Below are 20,712 nucleotides of genomic sequence, written 5' to 3' on the forward strand. Positions count from 1 at the left end.
TCCCCAACACTCTGATCTACTGTCATACAACCACTCTGCTCTATTGCATCTGAAGCCAAGTCCTCCGTTAAGTAATAGCAAACTGGAACTTTAAAATATCATAATATGAGGGCTAGGTAAGTTAATGCATTTTAACAATTAATTTTCATAAAGTGAGAATTAAAAATGGCTACATTAAGTGGATACATAAATATTTATGACCATTACTCATAACACATTGTAAAGCTAAGTTTGTTAAAACTCATGCTTAGTTTACACCTTTTTAAATGGAAAATACCTTAATCTCCTTATGAACGTAATAATAATAGCAGGTCAAACCAATATGGGGCTGAGGAGTAAAGAGGACAATGGTAAATACGCTGGAAAAGGGATGATGAAGGACTTAGCCTTTATGTCTTCTCTTGGGACCTTTACTCCATCCCTTGAGGAAGTACCTAAACACCAATGATAGACAAAGAAACTTCCTCAGGTCACTATGGCAGAGAAGTGGTTACCTGTGCCCCTCTCTAGTATAAGTCCTGGTAATTTCCAATCCTTATCCTACAACCAAAGTAACCATGGAAAATATGTTATTTTATACATCAGGGTAAGCTTCTTAAAAACCATCATCCTAAACTTTCCATTCACCTAAGTGTATTCCTGGAAGAGTTGCTCAATTTATAGACTTTTCTATCATTCACTTTCAGACAAAGAAAAAAAAGACACAGTCCTAAGCAATACAATTTACATCATTCTCTTACCTTTTTCTGCTGGGCTCAACACAGTCACTGTGAAAAGAGAGAGAAGTGAAAATTAGTGATATTTTAAAGCATTGTTTCTATAATATTTTTGAGCAATCTATTCAGGAGTACTTTAGGAAGCCACAAGTCTGCTAAGATGAAGAAGGCAAGGATGATTAATTTCCATCCCTCTTTAATTTCCAACTTCTTTATAATCCTTTAATAATTAAGAATTTCTACTCACTCAACAAATGCAGGTATAACACAAAAATAACAGAGTGATGTCATCAACATGCTAAAGTAAGACATTCCCTGAAAAAGCCTCCCCAGAGATTTAGAGAATAAAAGGACAAATCCCACTTGCTTAGGATTCTGGAGGATGACAGAGACTGGAGAAGGACTCCATAAAAACTGAATCAAAGAAAAAGAAAAATATCAGGTAGGAAAATTCCATCCTGGACTGACACTTGATCCCATGCAGCTTGGAAATTGTACAAAGGAAGCATGGTGAGGTCCCTCCCACCATGGACAAAGACTATACACTTGATCTTAGTCAAAAGGCCAAGAAGAATGGGCAAAGACTATAGAGTAATTCAGAGCAGCAAGTAAGAATTCCATGCATATACAGGCACAGGGAACTAAGTCTACAGAGACCCAGGGCAGAAGATAAGTTGCTGAGAAGTGTTGCATACAAAAGGGCCCCCAAGGATGGACCCAATAAAAGAGAGAAAACACAATGGAACTGCCAGCAAGAATTCTTGTGCCATCACTTGACCCAGTTTCAGTCAACTGGACCGCCTAATTGCAAAATGATTCCCAAGGGTGGAATACCCATATGGAGAATAAACCAGAAGGAACGAGGTAAAATTGAACTGCTGTAGGATAGGATGGGTTGCAGAGCTGAAAAGGATAAGAAAAATGGGGCACTGAAAGAGGGAGAGAATTCTGCACAAAAACAAATGAAACAGGTCAGGATACCCATAGAAGGAATGGGGGGAATTAATATTTCTCCTGAAGATGAAACATTGGCACAAAAAGTACAATCTTAAAAATTATACCACATATCCAGAGCAAGAATGACAAGAAGAAGAGGTAATAAAATCTAAAGGTCAAGACTAAGTTGGAACAAACATCAGAGAAGATCCTTAAAAGAACTCCAAAGAACAGTAAAACACTAGACAAAAGGGATAAACTGGACTTCAAAGATAAATCACCAAGATAATCAGATGCCTAGATATCAGCAAAACATTACAAGATATACTAAACAGGAAGATATGGCTCATTCAAGAGAAAAAAATAAAATTTCAGAGAAGACTCAGAAGTTGGAACAACTAATCAAAGATGTTCTAGCAAATCTCCTAAATTCAAGAAAAAGGAAAACATAGGTAAAGAGAAAAAACATTAAGGCACTGTTGAACAGAAAGAATAATTTGAAAGTATGAAAAGAAACCTAACAGGAATTCTGAGGATGAAAGACACAATAGAAGAGATTTAAAATACACAATGGGCATACAGCAGTTCATTTGAACAGGCAGAAAAAAGAATCACTGAACTAGAAGAGAGGAAAACCAAAGACTTATACACTGAAGAATAAAGAATGGAAAAATTGAACAGAGTTTCAAGGATTTGAAAGACAACATGAAGCACACAAACATATGCATCATGTGTGTCCCAGAAAGAGAAGAGACAGGAAGAGGAGTAGAAAGAATATCTGAAAAAATATTGGCTAAAAATTTCTCAGCTCTGATGAAAGATATAAATATACATGCCCAAGAAGCACAATGTACTCCAAACAGAATAAATTCTACCATTCCTACTCCAAAAACACCTACTAATCGGAATGTCAAGTGACAAAGACAGAGGAAATTCTGAAAGTAGCAATGGGATAGTGATTAATCACACACAAGAGAACTACAATAAGATTAAGTGCCAGTTTCTCATCAGAAAATCATGGAGGTGAGACGAGAGAGGTATGATATAGCTAACATACTGAAAGAGAAAAATATCCAGCCAAGAGAACTCTAGCCAGGAAAACTGTCCTTCAAAAATGAGGGAGACTATATTTTTGAAGTAACATTTATGTAATCTAAAGTTCATTTAAAAATAAAGAAAAAAAAACAGGGAGAGTTTAAAATACTAACAGATAAACATAAATTGTGAGAGTTTGTTAACAAGATGCCTGTACTAAAAGAAATACTACAGGGAGTTCTTGAGCCTGAAAGGAAAAGACAGGAGAGAGAAACTTGGAAGATAGGGTAGAAATGAAGATTACCACTAAGGGTAACTAGAAGGGTAGGAAGAGAGTGAGGAATAATATATATGTCAAAGAATAATATGGTTGAAGTAAGTTCTCCCTTTAAAATAATAGCAGTGAATGTTAATGGATAAACTCCCAAAGCAAGAGACACAGATATGCAGAATGGATAAAAAAGTATGATCCAACTTCCAACTACATACTCTTTACAAGAGACTCATTTTAGATCCAAGGACACAAATATATTGAAAGTGAAAGTTGGGAAAATGATATTCCATGCAAATGGTACCAAAAAAGGGGCTGAGGTATCTATACTAATATTGGATAAAATAGACTTTAAATGCAAAATTGTTTTAAGAGACAAGGATACTATATATATACTTCTGAAATGCAATTTTTTAAATTTCAAAGCAGCTTTAGATTACACAAATGTTACATCAAAAATGTAGTGGATTCCCATATGCCCCACCTCCTCCCTCTCCCACACTTTCCCACATTAACAACATCTTTCATGAGTGTGGTATATTTGTTACAATTTATGAACACATATTGAAGCATTGCTACTAACTCTGGACTATAGTTTACATTATGGTTTACACTCTGCCCTGGACAATTTAATAGGTTACAACAAAATATATAATGACCTGTAGCCATCACTGCAATGTCATGCAGGACAATTCCAATGTCCATGTTACACCTCTCCTTCCCTCTCCCTCTCATCAAAACCTTTGGTGGCCACTGCCTTTATATCAATGATACAAGTTCTTCCATAGCTAGAATAATAAGAAGAAGTCTATTTTAGTCCACTGTTCATTCCCCAATCTTGAGGATTTGGGGGTGGTGATACCCAATGTTTCTAATGTATATTTTTAAATGGGCAAAACAGCTTAATAGACATTTCTTCAGAGAAGATATACAAATGACCAATAAACACAGGAAACGATGCTCAACATCATTAGCCAATAGGGAAATGGAAATTAAAACTATAACGATATACTACTTCACACCCACAAAAATGGCTACTCTTAAAAATGAAAAATAACAAGTGTTGAACAAGGATGTGGAAAATTGGTGTGAATGTAGTGTAGCTAATGTTGAAAGTGATATGGTGGTTCCTCAAAAAGTGAAATATAGAACTACTATTTGATGGAACAACCTCACATCCAGATATATACCCAAAAGAGAGAAAACAGGGTCGCAGATACTTGTACACTAATGTTTATAGCAGCACTGTTCACATTAGCCAAAAGCTGGAAACAACTAATGTGTCTATCAACAAATGAATGGATTAACAAAAGGTGGTAAATGCACATGGTGGAATATTTTTTGGCCATAAGAAAAACTGAAGTTAAGAGACCTGCTGCAACATGGAAGAACACTGAAAATGTTATGCTCAGTGAAATATGCTAGAAACATAAGAAGAGCAATTGTATAATACAACCTATAGAGAAGACTAGAAATAGCAAATTCACAGAGATAGAAAGTAAATTAGATGTAATCAGGAGAAGGGGAGAAAAAGAGGGAGTGTTTGTAATTGTTTTTTAATTTAAGGATTTAAAGAAAAGCCACTGCCTGACATTTACTCTTTAAGAAAGCTGCCAGTCCCTAAAACTATGGGGATGGGATGTCTATATTCTGTAGGGCAGGGCACAACTGGTAACTCAAATGAACTTTTTTGATGAATTCCCCCAGAGAAGCTGGATGACAGAAGTAGAGATGAAAATTCTTCTGACAGCTGAAATCGTCCTTCTCTTTTTAAGACCTTCAAATGGTTAGATAAGGTTTCTCTCATTGGTGAAGGCAATCTCCTTAGTTGAATGTAGATGTAGTTAGCCATAGATGAAATAGACTTATTGATGACTCAAATCCATGAAATACAGTAACAATCAGGCTACTGTCAGGCTAATGGTTGCTTGACCAAACAACCAGACACCATAACCTACCCAAGTTGACACATGAAATTTACCATCACAGTTGCGTTTTCTTTCTATCTTTTAAAATGTAAACCATGAACTATTTAAATTGCAAATCATTGGAAAACCTAGTATTTGCACCTGCTACATATGCAGAACCTGAAAGCAATAAAGAATGAACATACACAGCAAGCTGCTAAGGTACCTCCATGTAAGAACTTACACAACACTGGGTTTCTCTAACAGGACAAGTGGTCAAGGCAATCCATGATTTTTGTGAGACTCCCTTTGTACCATGGCTGAGTATAACACAGCAATTTCAAAGTAAATGAGAACAGAGTTCTCCAGGACAGTAAGCCAGAATTCCTGGTTAAACTGTTCTCTCACATAGGTATACAACCATATTTGAATACAACTAGAAAAGAACCTTCATACACGCAGTGCCAACTGTTAGAAATTTTGCATAGAATTACAATGGAAGAGTGCCAGTGATTTTTCAGGTATTTTTATGTGTCAGGATATGGTTAATTTCTTGGTGTTCAAGGCCTACACTTCAAGACGCTATTAAAATAAAAGTAAATATAGCCCCTGTATTAGGGTTCTCTAAGGAAACAATTCACAAGGGATATCCGTAGATAGTAAGAGATTTATCAGAGTCTCTCATGTAGCCATGGGGATGCACAAGTCCAGACTCCACAGGCAGGCTGTAACCAGGAGCTCTGATGAAAGTCCAGTGAAGATTCTTAATGAGTTCTGGGAGATGTTGGCTGTCCAAAGACGAGCTGGGAAATTCTCTCTCAATGCTGGAATCATTTCCTCTTTTAAGGGATTCAACTGAGTGGGTTAAGCATCACTCATTGCTGATGGTAATCTCCCTGACTGATATAATTATAATCAGGTATCTATGATTTACCACTGCAGTAAACTCAATGGTGACTAAAGTCCATAAATGCCCTTATATTAAACTTAGCCAAGTGCTTCCTTGAACAGACAACTGGGCATAATTACCTGGCCGAGTTGACACAATAGCCTAACCATCACAGTCCACCCTTTGTCAACTTGGCAACCATACAAATTACCTTAAGCCATACTTAGTCTCTAAGTAAAAACAACAACAGACATGAATATATATATATATTTCCACCTAACAATGTTCAACTCTCCTGCGTACAACCAGAAACACATTAATTCCATACAGAATAGGGTGCAAGTTCTTGGGTAATATTCACTCTCAAACTTGACACCCTCAAATATTATGACATGAAATGGATACAACTTGTTATATAATAAGGGGAAAGTTTGGGGAAGAAGACAAAGAAATCCACTTTGTGTGCATATATAATCATCCTCATAATGAAACAAGGAAAAAAGATTCATGATCATTACAGTCCTCATTTCTGTAACTGGCCACGTGGTTGATATCCATATTTATCACTACCTTATTCCACTATCCAGTCCATATTTCCATTACCCTCAGCAAGCACTTCAGCTGGCCGTGGTTCTTTGCTTGGTGGGGTGACACAAATCTTTATTCCTGAAGATTCTGGGCAAATTGTTAGTATTACTTGGATTGGGTTGTTGCAATTTTCCATTGACTTTAATCATAGGAAAAGGCAGTACTAAGCAAATGCCTAGAAGATCTTCTGTATTCTAGGCAAATTCTAGATGTAGTCCTATTTCCCACTGACAGTCAGGATCAATCACCCCACCAAGTAGAGTAAATTCTTTCTTTGAGTGTTGACTCAGAGGCAAGAGGAGCCCAAAGTGGCCAGATGGCAGTTTTAACTTGCAGTTCAATGGAATCATTGCTGTGTTCCCTGGTGACAGCACTCCTCCTTTTGGGAGTAAAACCTGTAGACCAGCAGAGTTTGAGATTGCAGGGACAGGAAGCAAATATTTTCCTAGTGGATCATTAGGGGTAAGAGTGAGTGGTGCCACTTCCATTTCCACCCCTTGATTCCTGGACCCATGGATCCTGGTTATGGGAGAAACAGCACAATAGAGTGGACACTGATTTAGAGCACACACAGCCTCCTGGAGAACATTGTCACAGCCCTGCAAGGTATTGCCACCAAGTTGGTGCCACAATTGAGTCTTCAATAGGCTATTCCACTGTTCTATCAATCCAGCTGCTTCAGGGTGATGGAAAACATGGTAAGACCAGTGAATTTTATGGGTATATGCCCATTCCCACATATCATTTTCTGTGAAATGGGTTCTTTGATCAGAAGCAATGCTGCGTGGAATGCCATGGTGGTAGATAAGACACTCGGTAAGTCGACAGATGGTAGTTTTGGAAGTACTGCGTGCAGGAAATGCAAACCTATATCCAGAGTATTTGTCTATTCCAGTTAAAACAAATCACTGCCCCTTCTGCGGTAGAAGTGGTCCAATGTAGTCAACCTCCACCTGGTAGCAGGCTGGTCACCTCGAGGAATGGTGCCATATCAGGGGCTGAATGTGGGTCTCTGCTGCTGGCAGATTGGGCACTTAGCAGTGACTGTAGCCAAGTCAGTCTTGGTAAGGGGAAGTTGTTTTGCTGAACCCATGCATACCTCCATCAATACCTCCATGGCCACTTTGTTCATGAGTCCACTGGGCAATGACAGGAGTGGCTGGGGAAAGAGGCTGAGCATTAGCCATTAAGACATCTTATCCACTTCATTATTAAAATCTTCCTCTGATGAAGTTACCTTCTGGTAAGCATTCACATGGGACACAAATATTTTCATGTTTTCTGCTCACTTAAAAAGGTCAATCCATGTACCTCTTCCCCAGACCTCTTTGTCACCAATTTTCCAATCATATTCCTTCCAATTCCCTGACCATTCAGGCAAACTATTGGCAACAGCCCATGAATCAGTGTACAAATGCACCTCTGGTCATTTCTACTTCCAAGGAAAATGAACAACTAAATGCAATGATTGAAGTTCTGCCCACTGAGAGGATTTCCGCTCACCACTGTCCTACAGGGATGCCCCAGAAAGGGGCTGCAGTGATGCAGCTGTCCACTTTCAGGTGGTACCTTCATATCATGCAGAACTATCTGTGAACCAATTCTGAGTTTTCTATTCCTCAATAAACTGATTGTAAGGGACTCCCCGAGATGCCAAAGCTGTGGGCTGGAAAAGAGAAGGTAACATGGCAGGGGTGGTGGCCATGGACATTTGGGCTACTTCCTCATGTAACTTACTCATGCCTTCAGGAACCACTCAAGCCCTATCTCATATACACCACTTCCATTTTATTATGGAGTGTTGCTGTGCATGCCCAACTTTATGTCTTGGTGGGTCATACAATACCCAGCTCATGATAAGCAACTGAGGTTTCATGGTAACTTGATGGCCCATGGTTAAGCATTCAGTCCCTACTAAGGCCCAGTAGCAGGCCAAAAGCTGTTTCTCAAAAGGGAAGTAGTTATCTGTAGAGGATGGCAGGGCTTTGCTCCAAACTCCTAACGGTCTGCATTGTGAATCTCCTATAGGGGCCTGTGAAAGGCTCCAGACAGCATCTCTATTTGCCACAGAGACTTCTAGCACCATTGGACTGCTGGATCATATGGCCCAAGTGGTAGTGCAGCTTGCACAGCAACCTGTACCTGATGTAGAGCATCTTCCTGTTCTGGTCCCCAAACAAAGCGATATATGCACACCAATGTTCATAGCAGCATTGTTCACTATCGCCAAAAGCTGGAATCAACCCAAATGCCCATCAACAGACGAGTGGATCAATAAAATGTTGTATATACATACAATGGAATACTACTCGGCTTTAAGAACAAATACACTACAAACACACGTGATAACATGAATGACTCTTGAGAACCTTATGTTGAGTGAAGCAACCCAGGCATTGAAGGACAAATAATACATGACCTCAATGATATGAAATAAGTAAACCAAGCCGCCTTAGAGAGCTAGTGACTGGAAAACAGGCTTACAGGAAATCAGGGGGTAGAGGAAGGATGTAAGCTGACATCTACATGGGTCAAGTCTATGATAAGCTGTAGGTAAGTATATGTACAAGGAAGGGATAAAATGGGGGCATAGGGTTATCTTTGGGTGGGGCTTTGCGGGATTCAGGGGAGCTAGGGATAGGCAGATGGGTAATATTGTCCAAGAAATTCGGGGGAGGGTGGGGCAACATACGAACATAGAAGATTCTCAGGTGTTGGTTGGGAGTATAAAGCTGAGAAAACCTTTTCAAAATATAATTAGGAAAGTTACCTGTTTAAGATACTTAAATGGGATAATCTGATGTAGGACAGACTCCTAGGGAATATGTGAATGCTCATTTTGCCAGAAATGGTTATACCATTTGGTAGAGACCCATATAATGAGAGTGAAGGTATATCCACATCCTGGGGAGGACTAATGCCATCAAATAGAGGGAACTGTATCTCTCAAGAGAAATGGTGGCTCCCAGGGCATTAGGGCAGTTGAGCAATTCAAGCCCTCAACACTGTTGCAAGTATCTCTGAACATGGCTCCTCAAGAAAAGAAGACTGACTGTCACTGTGGGCCCCAAGGGAAGGGGGAAATAGATATTGAATAGATGGAACCAACGTAACTGTAAGGGCAATAGAAGTGTTTCACGAGAGTACACAAGGATGGATATAAAACTGTAATATTACATCAAAAACATATAGGGGCCAACAGACTAATAATGTAAATCATAATGTAAAACATAGGATAACTAAAAATTTAGAAAATTGCATAGCCTAAAGTATAAACTACAATGTAAACACAAATGTTACCTTGTTTGAAAGCTATTGTCTCAATATCTGTACATCAGTTTCAGTAAATATGGTATGAATATGTTAAAAGATTATCACTGTGGAAGGGAAAAGTTTTTATATTGGATATGTGGGTGTACTGTATATTGTATATGTAAATTACTGTGATCTATAGCTCTTGTGAAGAGAAGCTCAATAATTAGGAAAAAAGAAAAGAAAAAGATAGGATGTAGAATATTTCCAAATCAATATGTATTCTATATCTAACCTTTAAACTCATCGCTATATTCCATTTTGCTATTAAGCGAACCTGGCATTATATTGGGCTTCACTTTTCAGGAAGTTTTGGATCACAGAGTGGTTCAACAACGGCAGCAGAGGAATACTGGTGTGGGATGTTATTGACGGAACATATGGTTTACAGGGAGTTATACAGGGCATGTGTCCAGGGTGCATGGAAATGTTTGGATATACTCATAGTGGAAACAATTAAAAACAATAGCTGGAGGGGTACTGGGTTCCTGGCTGGGGGGGCTCTGTCATGGTCCCTAGGGGAGCAGTGGCAGTCTCCCAGGTGCAACAGCAAGGACCAGGAAGGAATGAGGGTCGAACAGTGAGCCCCAGATACTAATGACTATGCTTGTGAGCCTATACACCTGAAATAAGAACAAGGCCTAGAGCAGCACTGTGCCTAAGAGTTTCCTCCTGACAGCCTCCGTGTTACTCAAATGTGGCCAGTCTCAAAGCCAAACTCAGCATGGAAATGTACTGTCTTCCCCCCAGCATGGGCCATGACACTTGGGGATGAGCCTCCCTGGCACCGAGGGATCACTACCAAGTACCAGCTGATGACGTAACTAGAAAATGACCTTGAATTAAGGGTTCAACATGGACCAGTGGAATATCCCTGTCTACATATAATAACAGGATTTAAAAATGCTTTTTTTTTATTGACTTTGTAATAATATTACATCAAAAATATATATGTGAGGTCCCATTCAACCCCACTCCCCCATCCCCCCCTCTCCCCCCCAAAACACTCGTTCCCATCATCATGACACATCCATTGGATTTGGTAAGTACATCTTTGGGCACCTCTGCACCTCATAGTCAATGGTCCACATCATGGCCCATACTCTCCTCCATTCCATCCAGTGGGCCCTGTGAGGATTTACAATGTCCGGTGATTGCCTCTGAAGCACCATCCAGGGCAGCTCCATGTCCCAAAGACACCTCCACCTCTCATCTCTTCCTGCCTTTCCCCATACCCATCGTCCACCATGTCCACTTTTCTCAATCCAATACCACCTCTTCTATGTGGACATTGGATTGGTTGTGTCCATTGCACCTCTATGTCAAGAGGAGGCTCAAATTCCACATGGATGCTGGATGCAATCCTCCCATTTTCAGTTGTAATCACTCTAGGCTTCATGGTGTGGTGATTGTCCTTCTTCAACTCCATCTTAGCTGAGTGTGGTAAGTCCAATAAATCAGATTGCAGGTGCTGGAGTCTGTTGAGGCTCAGGACCTGGCTATCATGTCAGTCCAGAGATTCAAATCCCCTAAATATATCTTAAATCCCAACGTTAACTGCACCTCCAGCACATTAGCATGAAAGTCTTATGAAGGGAGATCCCATCTGAGTCCAGATTCATCACACATAAACACCATTTCCAATGAGGGGCCATCTGCCCTGGTAGTTAACCCCATCGGCCATGGCCATAACTCTCATGGGTCTCTTTAGCCTTCAAAGGAACCAATATCTGGGGGTTGTATCTGCTTTATCTGTCTCTCTGACTCTGCTCAGTTGTGCATGAGGGCAATCCTTCTGCCAGCCTCCAGACTCTTTTTTAGAAACTCGTAGCCATATAAACTCATTTCTCCTTTCCATTTCCCCCTTACTTTAGGTCAAACAGCATTTTAAAGTCATGTTATTTTATGTAGACATGGATATTCTGCTGATCCGCATTGAACCTTCCATATAAGGTCCTTTTCCAGTTGCATCATCAGTTAGTATTTGATAGTGGTCCCTTGTTGCCAGGGAGGCTCGTCCCCGGGTGTCATGTCCCACGCTGGAGGGAAGGCATTGCATTTACATGCTGAGTTTGGCTTCGAGACTGGCCACATTTGAGTAACATGAAGGCTGACAGGAGGAAATTCCCAGGCACAATGTTGCTCTAGGCCTTGTTCTTATTTTAGGTTTATCAGCTCACAAGCATAGTCATTAGCATCAGGGGCTCACTGTTGAACCCTCACTCCCTCCAGGTCCCAGCCGCTGTACCTGGGAGACTGTCGCTGCTCCCCTAGGGACCGCGACAGAGCACCACTGGCCAGGAACCCAGTACCCCCCCTGCTGTGGTTTTTAATTGTTGCCACTATGAGTATATCCAATCATTACGATGCCCCCTGGATATATGTTCTGTACAGCTCCCTGTCAGCCATATATCACCTGTCATTGGTATCCCATACCAGTATCCCTCCATTGCCATTGTTGAGACACTCTGTGGTCCAGAGCTCCCCGAAATTTGAAGCCCAATATAATGTCATGGTCCCTTACTAGGGAATGGCATATAGCGATGGGTTTAAAGGATAGATAAAGAACTTGGATAAAGTTAGATAAAGAACTTAGATAAAGAATGTTGACTTGAAAAAATTCCACATCCTATCCTTTTTTTTTTTTCCCCCCCCCCCGCTAATTATTCAGCATTTCTTCACAGGAGTCCTAGACCACAGCAATGCATATATATAATATACAGCACTCCCATACATCCGCCACAAAACCTTTTTCCTTCCACAGCGATACTCTTACACCCTATTCACATCATATTTACTTAAGGTGATGTACAGAGTCTGAGATATTAGCTTTCTAACAAGGTAATATCTGTGCTTACATTATGGTGCATACTTTAGGATACACAGTTCTTTACATTTTTAGTTATCCTATGTTTTACATTATGGTTTACATTATCAGTCTGTCATCTCCTATATGTTATGGTGTAATATTACATGTTTTATATCCATCCTTGTGTACTCTCAAAAAACTCCTCTCTTGCCCCCCTTTTACTTTGGTTCCACACATTTAACGTCCATTTTCCCTTCCACCATGGTGCCCACAGTGACAGCCAACCTCCGTTTCCTGAGGAGCCACTTCCAGAGATAGATGGAATAGTGTTCAGGGCCTAACTTGCTCAACTGCCCCAATGCCCTGGGAGCCACCCTTTCTCTCGAGGGATACAGTTCCCTCTATTTGGTGGCATTAGTCCTCCCCAGGATGTGGGTCCACCCCCACTCTCACTACTTGGGATTCTACCCCATGGTGTCACCCACTCTGGCAGAATGAGCATTTAGGCATTCCCCAGGAGCCCGTCCTGCATCAGACCCTCCCCTCCGAGCATTCTAAACAGGTAACCCTCTTTATTATATTTTGATATGATTTTCTCGGCATTTTACTCTCCACCACCTCCTGACCCTCTCCTGGGTTCATATGCTCCCCCTCCCTCCCCCCACTTTTGGGCAACGTTACCCAACCATCCCTCCCCAGCCACCCTCAAACCCGTAAAGCCCCAACCAAAGGCAACCCCTTGCCCCCATTTTATCTCTTCTTTGTGTTCATACTTACCACCATCTCGTCTTAAATTCCCCCCCTGCAGACATCGGCTCATATCCTTCCTCCACCCTCCGATTTCCTGTAAGCCTATCGTTCAGTCTCTTGCTATCTAGGGCAGCTTGTTTATTTCATATCATTGAGGTCATGTAGTATTTGTCCTTCAATGTCTGGGTTGCTTCACTCAACATAAGGTTCTCAAGATTCATCCATGTTATCACATGTGTTTGTAGTGTGTTTGTTCTTACAGCCGAGTAGTATTCCATTGTGTGTATATACCACATTTTATTGATCCACTCATCTGTTGATGGGCATTTGGGTTGATTCCAACTTTTGGCAATAGTGAACAATGCTGCTATGAACATTGGTGTACATATATCGGTTTGTGTCCTTGTTTTCAGTTCTGCTGGGTATATACCCAGCAGTGGTATTGCTGGGTCATATGGCAAATCTATGGCTAGTTTTTTGAGAAACCGCCATACTGTCCTCCAGAATGGTTGGATCCTTCCGCATTCCCACCAGCAGTGGATGAGTGTTCCCCTTCCTTCACATCCTCTCCAGCACTTGTATTCTTCTGTTTTTTTCATAGCTGCCAATCTTATGGGTGTAAGATGGTATCTCATTGTAGTTTTGATTTGCATTTCCCTGATAGCTAGAGATTTGGAACATTTTTTCATGTGCTTTCTTGCCATTTGTATTTCTTCTTCGGAGAAGTGTCTGTTTAAGTCTTTTTCCCATTTTTTAAATGGGTTGTTTATCTTTTTATTTTCAAGATATAGGAGTTCTTTATATATGCAAGTTATAAGTTTCTTATCAGATATATGATTGCCAAATATTTTCTCCCACTGTGTGGGCTCCCTTTTTACTTTCTTGACAAACTCCTTTGAGGTGCAGAAGGCTTTAATTTTGAGGAAGTCCCATTTATCTATTAGTTCTTTTGCTGCTCGTGCTTTTGGTGAGGTATTCATAAATCCATTTCCTATTACAAGGTCCTGTAGATGTTTCCCTACACTGCTTTCTAAGGTTAAAAATGCTTTTCGACCTAAATTAAGGGGGAAATGGAAAGGACAAATGAGTTTATTTGGCTATGAGTCTCTAAAAAAGAGTCTGGAGGTTGTCAGAAGGATTGCCCTTATGCACACCTGAGCAGAGTCTCAGAGACAGATAAAGTAGATACAACCCCAGGTACTGGTTCTTTTGAGGGCTAAAGAGACCCATAGGTTTTATGGTCATGGCAGATGGAGTTCACTGCCATGTCAGTTGGCCCTTCTCTGGAGTTGTGTTTCTGCATGATGGAGCTGGACTCAGATGTGATCTCTTTTCACAAGCCTTTCCTGCTACTTTACTGGAATTGTAGTTGGTGTTGGGGTTTAAGATATATCTAGGGGATCTGAATCTCTGGACTGACAATATGATAGCCAGGCCCTGAGCCTCAATAGACTTCAGCTCCTACACTATGGTTTATTGGACTTACCCTACTCAGCTAACATGGAGTTGAAGAATGTCAACCACCACACCATGGAGCCTAGAATGCCTACAACTGAAAGCAGGAGGGTTGCATCCAGTATCCATGTGGAATCTAAGCCCCCTCTTAACATAGATGTAGAATGGACACAACCAAGCCAATGTCCACAGGAAGGAGGAATACAGTAAGGATCAGAGTGGACTTAATGATATTCTATTCATGAACTATTGTGGTTAGTAATCTAGAAAATGTGGCATTGTGGAAAACGTTGCCATGGTGGCTGCTGGGTGTGGGGAATGGGAGGAAGAGATGAGATGGGGAGGCATTTTTGAGACTTGGTGTTGTCCTAGGTAGTGCTGCAGGGACAATTACTGAACATTGTAGATCCTCCCATGGCCCACTAGATGGAATGTGGGAGATTATGGGCTATGGTGTGGACCATTGACCCATGAGGTGCAGCGATGCCCAGAGATGTACTCACCAAATGCAATGGATGTGTCATGATGATGGGGGAGAGTGATGCTGTGGGGGAAGAGGGGGGTGGGAGTGGTTGGGGTGAATGGGGACCTCATATTTTTTGAATGTAATATTTTTTAAAAAACGAATAAAAATAAATAAATAAAGTAAAATACCTACTATTATCTTAATGGTAAAATTGTATAACAGTCATTTGATATATGATGTGTTGCATTAAATTGTTTAAAATATATTTAAAAACAAAGAATAAACTTTAACATTGTCAAACTCTTTTGTGCATTCAAACCAAGCCTTGAATACATTACAGGTTGCCCCTCCATGTGAGTTATTAGCTAGGCTGGTCACTGACCCCTCAATTAGAAATATCTGCTATATCAGCCTCAGGTTCTGCTCCTGAAGTCAATGGAAACTACATTGCAATTTCAGGCTCCTGCAACAGCCAAAGATGACTCAGTACAGCCAAGTGCACAACAGATATCGCCTCCAGACTGTCACTGTTCCATAGTGCCAGAGAGCACTATGCAGCAGGCTGATAGAATACTAGAAACTCTCTCTAGGATCAACAATGCTGCGACTAGCTCACTGTGTGAAGAAAATGCTAAATGAGGCCATGATACCAGGATATTGTAAGTAAAACTTGAACACAATTTATATTATGGCCTGCTCCCATGGAGAGATAACATGTAAAATATTACAAACCTGAAACTTAAAACTATTAATTGCAACTCAGAATCCTTATATATTAAGTAATACATTAATTAATATTAAAGTGCTGTACTTTTATCCTGTACTAAATATATGCCTAATAATTATAACATTGTCTTTTCTATTCTGGATCTGGTACAAAAATATATCAGACATGTTAAATTCCTGGTAACTTTATTTTTTAAATAGTTAATAAACATGTCTATAAAATAAGGCAACAGTCTTAGCCAGGCTCAGCCAACTTACTATTCTAGTGAGGCTTGCTTGCTAATAATGGGTCACCTATTAAACAGTCAAAATTACCAGAAATTGTACAATTAAAACCAAAATTTAAAAAAAAAAACTTTATTCTGTAGTTCTAATCTACTCCCACAGCTAAAAACTAAGAAAATTTCCATCTTAGTACACTAATCCTGAATGAAACCAACTGTCTAAAAAGTGCCAGTTCACCAGGATCATCTAACAGAACATGAGTGCCAATTATTAAACAACCTAAAATATATCTTCAAAACAAAGCTAAGTATCTATTGCAATTTCTCTCTGAAAATAACTTAGAAAATATATATATATATATACTGTTCCCACCAGCTTTTAAAAAGGGGTGCCATCTTTATAAGCACCTAACCTGTTCTACCTCTGTAATCCAATGTCCTCTTTTAAAAACGGGTATTCCAAAATTTTAATTAAGTTTGTTTCTTTCAGAATGAACATCTTATTAACCATATAAAAACTTCATCCAGCTTTGTTCAGAATGCCAGATCCATCTTCCTCCAGTTAAAATAAAATGAAAGTTTTATACCTTGTTAAGTAATGACTACAGCCCAAGGCCAACAGGAAGCAGTTACAGAAAAGAAATCATCTCCCTTCAGCACCCCTTTAAGATTAAAGGTGTAAACTCTTTAAGGGTAAAACAAAATTAATAAATGGATCTGGAGCCTGACTGGAAATCTGTGTGAGCACCAGTGGCCCCAGGATGACTGCAGGCCCCGCCCCAGGATTCTGCTGTCCAGAATGAAAATTTCTAAACAACTAAAAACAGGATCCTGGATGCTACCCTGTCACACCAGTTGTATTATTCCCATGCTTCTCCACATTCCTGTTGCCCTGCACTACTGATGTTCATCTGCTCTAGTTCACAGAAGCACACTCTTCCATCTGACCAATCAACTACAATGCTCATCCATCTCGGACTTCACTGTGTTAGTTCCTAGATTATTCTCTTGCTTTCTTTCAATTGACACTTGCATCCTAGACTACCCTTTTCAGCCATAATCCCATTTATAAACCAGCTGCTACTCCCTCTAATGTGTTATCATCAACTCTATCCATTTCTGCACTTTTACATTCTGGCTAATTAAAACTTCTCTATATGTTAGGCATCAGTAGTCCTTCTCAGTCCTCCTCTTATCTCCTAATGACCTATCCCCTAGGTTTTAAATCTGTGAGTTTATTCTTGGTATTTATTGATAAAGGGAGGGAGGGGTGTGGACATGGGAAGAGTGTGCCAAATGCATGCTATGGATCATGGTTCATGGTAATAGTCTGATGGTATTACCTCATAATCTGTAACAAATATTCCACTACAGTGTGGTGTGTTGGTGAAGGTGTGTTAGTATGGGAATTATGCAAATGTGCATGATTGTTTTATAAGTTCACAATCTTTGTAAGAAAAATATACTGTAAAAATAATAGGGTGCATTGTGGGAAAAATACACCAAATGTAAGATATGGACTACAGTTAGTAATATTTTGATGATGCTTTTGCATAGTTTGTATCAAATGTTTCACAATGCAAGGTGTTGGTGGTGGAATGATGTATGGTACCCCTGTATGATGCTATGTATGTTTATTTTTGTAAGTTCATAATTTTTACTATATACTTAATGTTTATGTATATCCATGTGTGAATTATATGCTTCAATAAAATAAAAATTAAAAAATTTTAAAAAAAGTAATCAAAACAACAAACAGCCACCCACCTCATAGCTCCAACAATAATTATGCCAAAGCTTAGCAAGTTAAGGGGAGAAAATGATGTGGGCTATGGGGGGGGGAGGCTCTTCATCTCTTTGTAGACAACCTAAGCTGTCTGTGACTTGTGGGTGTGGGACTGTAAGAGGCTGCAGTCCTGCCCTTGGTGACCATGGCAACGACTCCAGTCCCAGGAAACAGTTTAGCAATGCAAACTCCATAAACTTTAAATATTCAAAAAAATGCAAACCAAATGTGCTAAAAGCTTATCTAGAATGTATAAAGTCCATGCTAAAAGCTTACCTAGGATGTGGACGATATATGCTAATTCAAGCCTATTGAGCACTGAAACAAAGAACAATTTGAACCTTACTCTCTGTATAAAAGAAATTCAAAATTCTTGTTCAGGGCTTGGGTTTGAAGTGGACCATTGACCATGAGGTGCAGTGGAGCTCAGAGATGTATTCACCAAATGCAATAAATGTCTCATGATGATTGAGGAGGTTGTTGTTATGGGGGGAGGAGTTGGGTGAGGGGGGTGGGGGTATATGGGGACCTCATATTTTTTTTAATGTAACATTAAAAAAATAAAGACAAAAAAATAAAAATCCAGAAAAAAAACAGTTCTCAAGTCTGGCCGGCTGTCAATAAATCATTTTTCCTTCTCAAAATCATTCCTGAGTCCTGGCCTTTCTATATGCAAATAATTGAACCTCTCTCAACTTCTACAACAGTATCCAGAGTATCTATGAGAAGCCATCCAACATTATTATACCTACTGACTGCACAAAACTCTGTTCAGGTGTTGAAAACACTCTCACTCAGATCCTTGCTTCTTACAAGTGTGTAAGCAGGGGAATCCAGTGATGCAATTTTGCAGATCTCAACTGCCAACTCACGCCATGGACTGCTAGCAGCCTCTTTCTTATTGGAAAGGGAGTCATCAGTACCCGAGTCCAATTAGGGTAGAGAAAAAATTGCAAAACTCCCAGAACCACCTCAGACACCCCATTCATGGTATCAAGCTGTATTAGTCAGGATTCTCTAGGGAAACAGAATCAAGAAGGGCTATCCATGGATAGTAAGAGATTTATCAGAGTCTCCCATGTAGCCATGGGGATGCACAAGTCCAGACTCCACAGGTGGGCTGCAACCAGCAGTTCTGATGAAAATCCAATGAAGATTCTTGAGGAGTTCTGGGAGATGTTGGCTGTCCAAAGACAAGCTGAGAAATTCTCTCTCAATGCTGGAATCACTTACCCTTTTAAGGGATTCAACTGAGTGGGTTAAGGATCACTCATTGCTGATGGTAATCTCCCTGATGTTATAATTATAACCAGCTATCCATGATTTACCGCTGCAGTAAAGTCAATGGTGACTAAAGTTCATAAATGCCCTTGTATCACAGTTAGCCCAGTGCTTGTTTGACCAAACTACTGGACATAATTATCTGCCTGAGTTGACACAATAGCCCAATCATCACAGCCCCCTAAAGAGAAACTCTGTGATCTAAGAGACAACACATTTTATCTCATGAAACTCAAGAAGGCAATAAAACAAGAACAATGACAACAATAAAAATAATTTCCCAGAATATAATCATTTAGAAAGGCAAGACATTTTCCTACACAAAACATTATCACTTTATCACTATTCCAATGAATTCCAATAATTAATTTTACAGTGAAAGGGCTCAGATCAGAATAGTAAAAGCTTGACTCTTGACACCTGGAGAACACAAGACACAGCACCCTTAAGGGACCACTGGTTGTGCCACCCAAAAATGTCAACACCATCTGTGATGGTTAGGCTATTGTATCAACTTGGCCAGGTGATTGTGCCCAATTGTTTAGTCAAGCAAGCACTGGGCTAACTGTACTAAGAGGGCATTTATGGACTTTAGCCACCATTGACTTTACTGCATTAGTAAATCATATAGCTGATTACAATTACATCAATCAAAAGAATTAATGATATTTATTGCACCTAACAATAGTGCCCCAAAATACATGAGACAAACACTGGTAAAAATGAAGGTAGAAATAGATTTCTCTACCATAATATTTGGAGAATTAAATACACCACTCTTAACAATAGAAAGAACATCTAAACCAGGGGTTCTTAACAAGGGTTTTGTGAGAATGAACTGAAAATTCAAAAAAGCATTATTCTTGTAGGGATGTGTGGTATGAGTGTGTATATGTGAGTATGATATATATTTATTAAATAATGCACAGTATAATGTGGACTTAGTAAAGGGTCTGTGGTTTTCACCCGACTGGCAAGGGGTTCCATGAAACAAAAAAGGTTAGAATAAACCCTGATCTAAACAGAAGATCAATAAGTAAACAAGGAACCTGAATAATACAATAATGAACTAGACAGCTAACAGATATATACAGATCATTAAACAACAAAACAGCAGGGTTTTCATTTTTCACAAATGTGCATGGCTCACTCTCCAGGAAATACCATATGTTGGGTCATAGAACAATACTCAAAAAATTTAAAAAGATTGAAATTATGCAAAGAACTTTCTCTGACCAAAATGGAATGATGCTGGAACTCAATATCAGGTGGAGAACTAGAAAATCAACAAATACGTGGTAGCTAACAGCACAGTTTTTAAAAATCAGAGGGTCAAAAAAGAAATTATAAGAGAAATCAGTAAATACCTTGAGGAATGAAAATGAGAATACAACACATCAAAACTTTTGTGTTTCAGTGAAGGCAGTGCTGAAAGGGAAATGTATAGTTCTAAATGCATACTTTTTAAAAACCAGTTTATTGAAGAATATCACTCACACGTAAACATACATATATGGTAAGTGTATAATAATACTTGTGAACTTACAAAACAAACAACATA

The 20,712-nt window shown here is 39.6% G+C and overlaps 1 protein-coding gene across 3 annotated transcripts in view; it reads right to left on the bottom strand.

The window, feature by feature from the left end:
* Positions 1-20,712, bottom strand: part of ZDHHC15 (zinc finger DHHC-type palmitoyltransferase 15) — a 324,251-nt gene that overhangs the window by 232,165 nt on the left and 71,374 nt on the right. For all 3 annotated transcript variants that reach the window (XM_058291298.2, XM_058291301.2, XM_071213383.1), the window contains exon 2: positions 741-767. In XM_058291298.2, coding sequence (XP_058147281.1) covers positions 741-767 — 27 coding nt within the window. The remainder of the gene's footprint in view (positions 1-740; positions 768-20,712) is intronic.

The sequence above is a fragment of the Dasypus novemcinctus genome, chromosome X (genome assembly GCF_030445035.2).
Source record: "Dasypus novemcinctus isolate mDasNov1 chromosome X, mDasNov1.1.hap2, whole genome shotgun sequence".
In the NCBI taxonomy this organism is placed as follows: domain Eukaryota; kingdom Metazoa; phylum Chordata; class Mammalia; order Cingulata; family Dasypodidae; genus Dasypus; species Dasypus novemcinctus.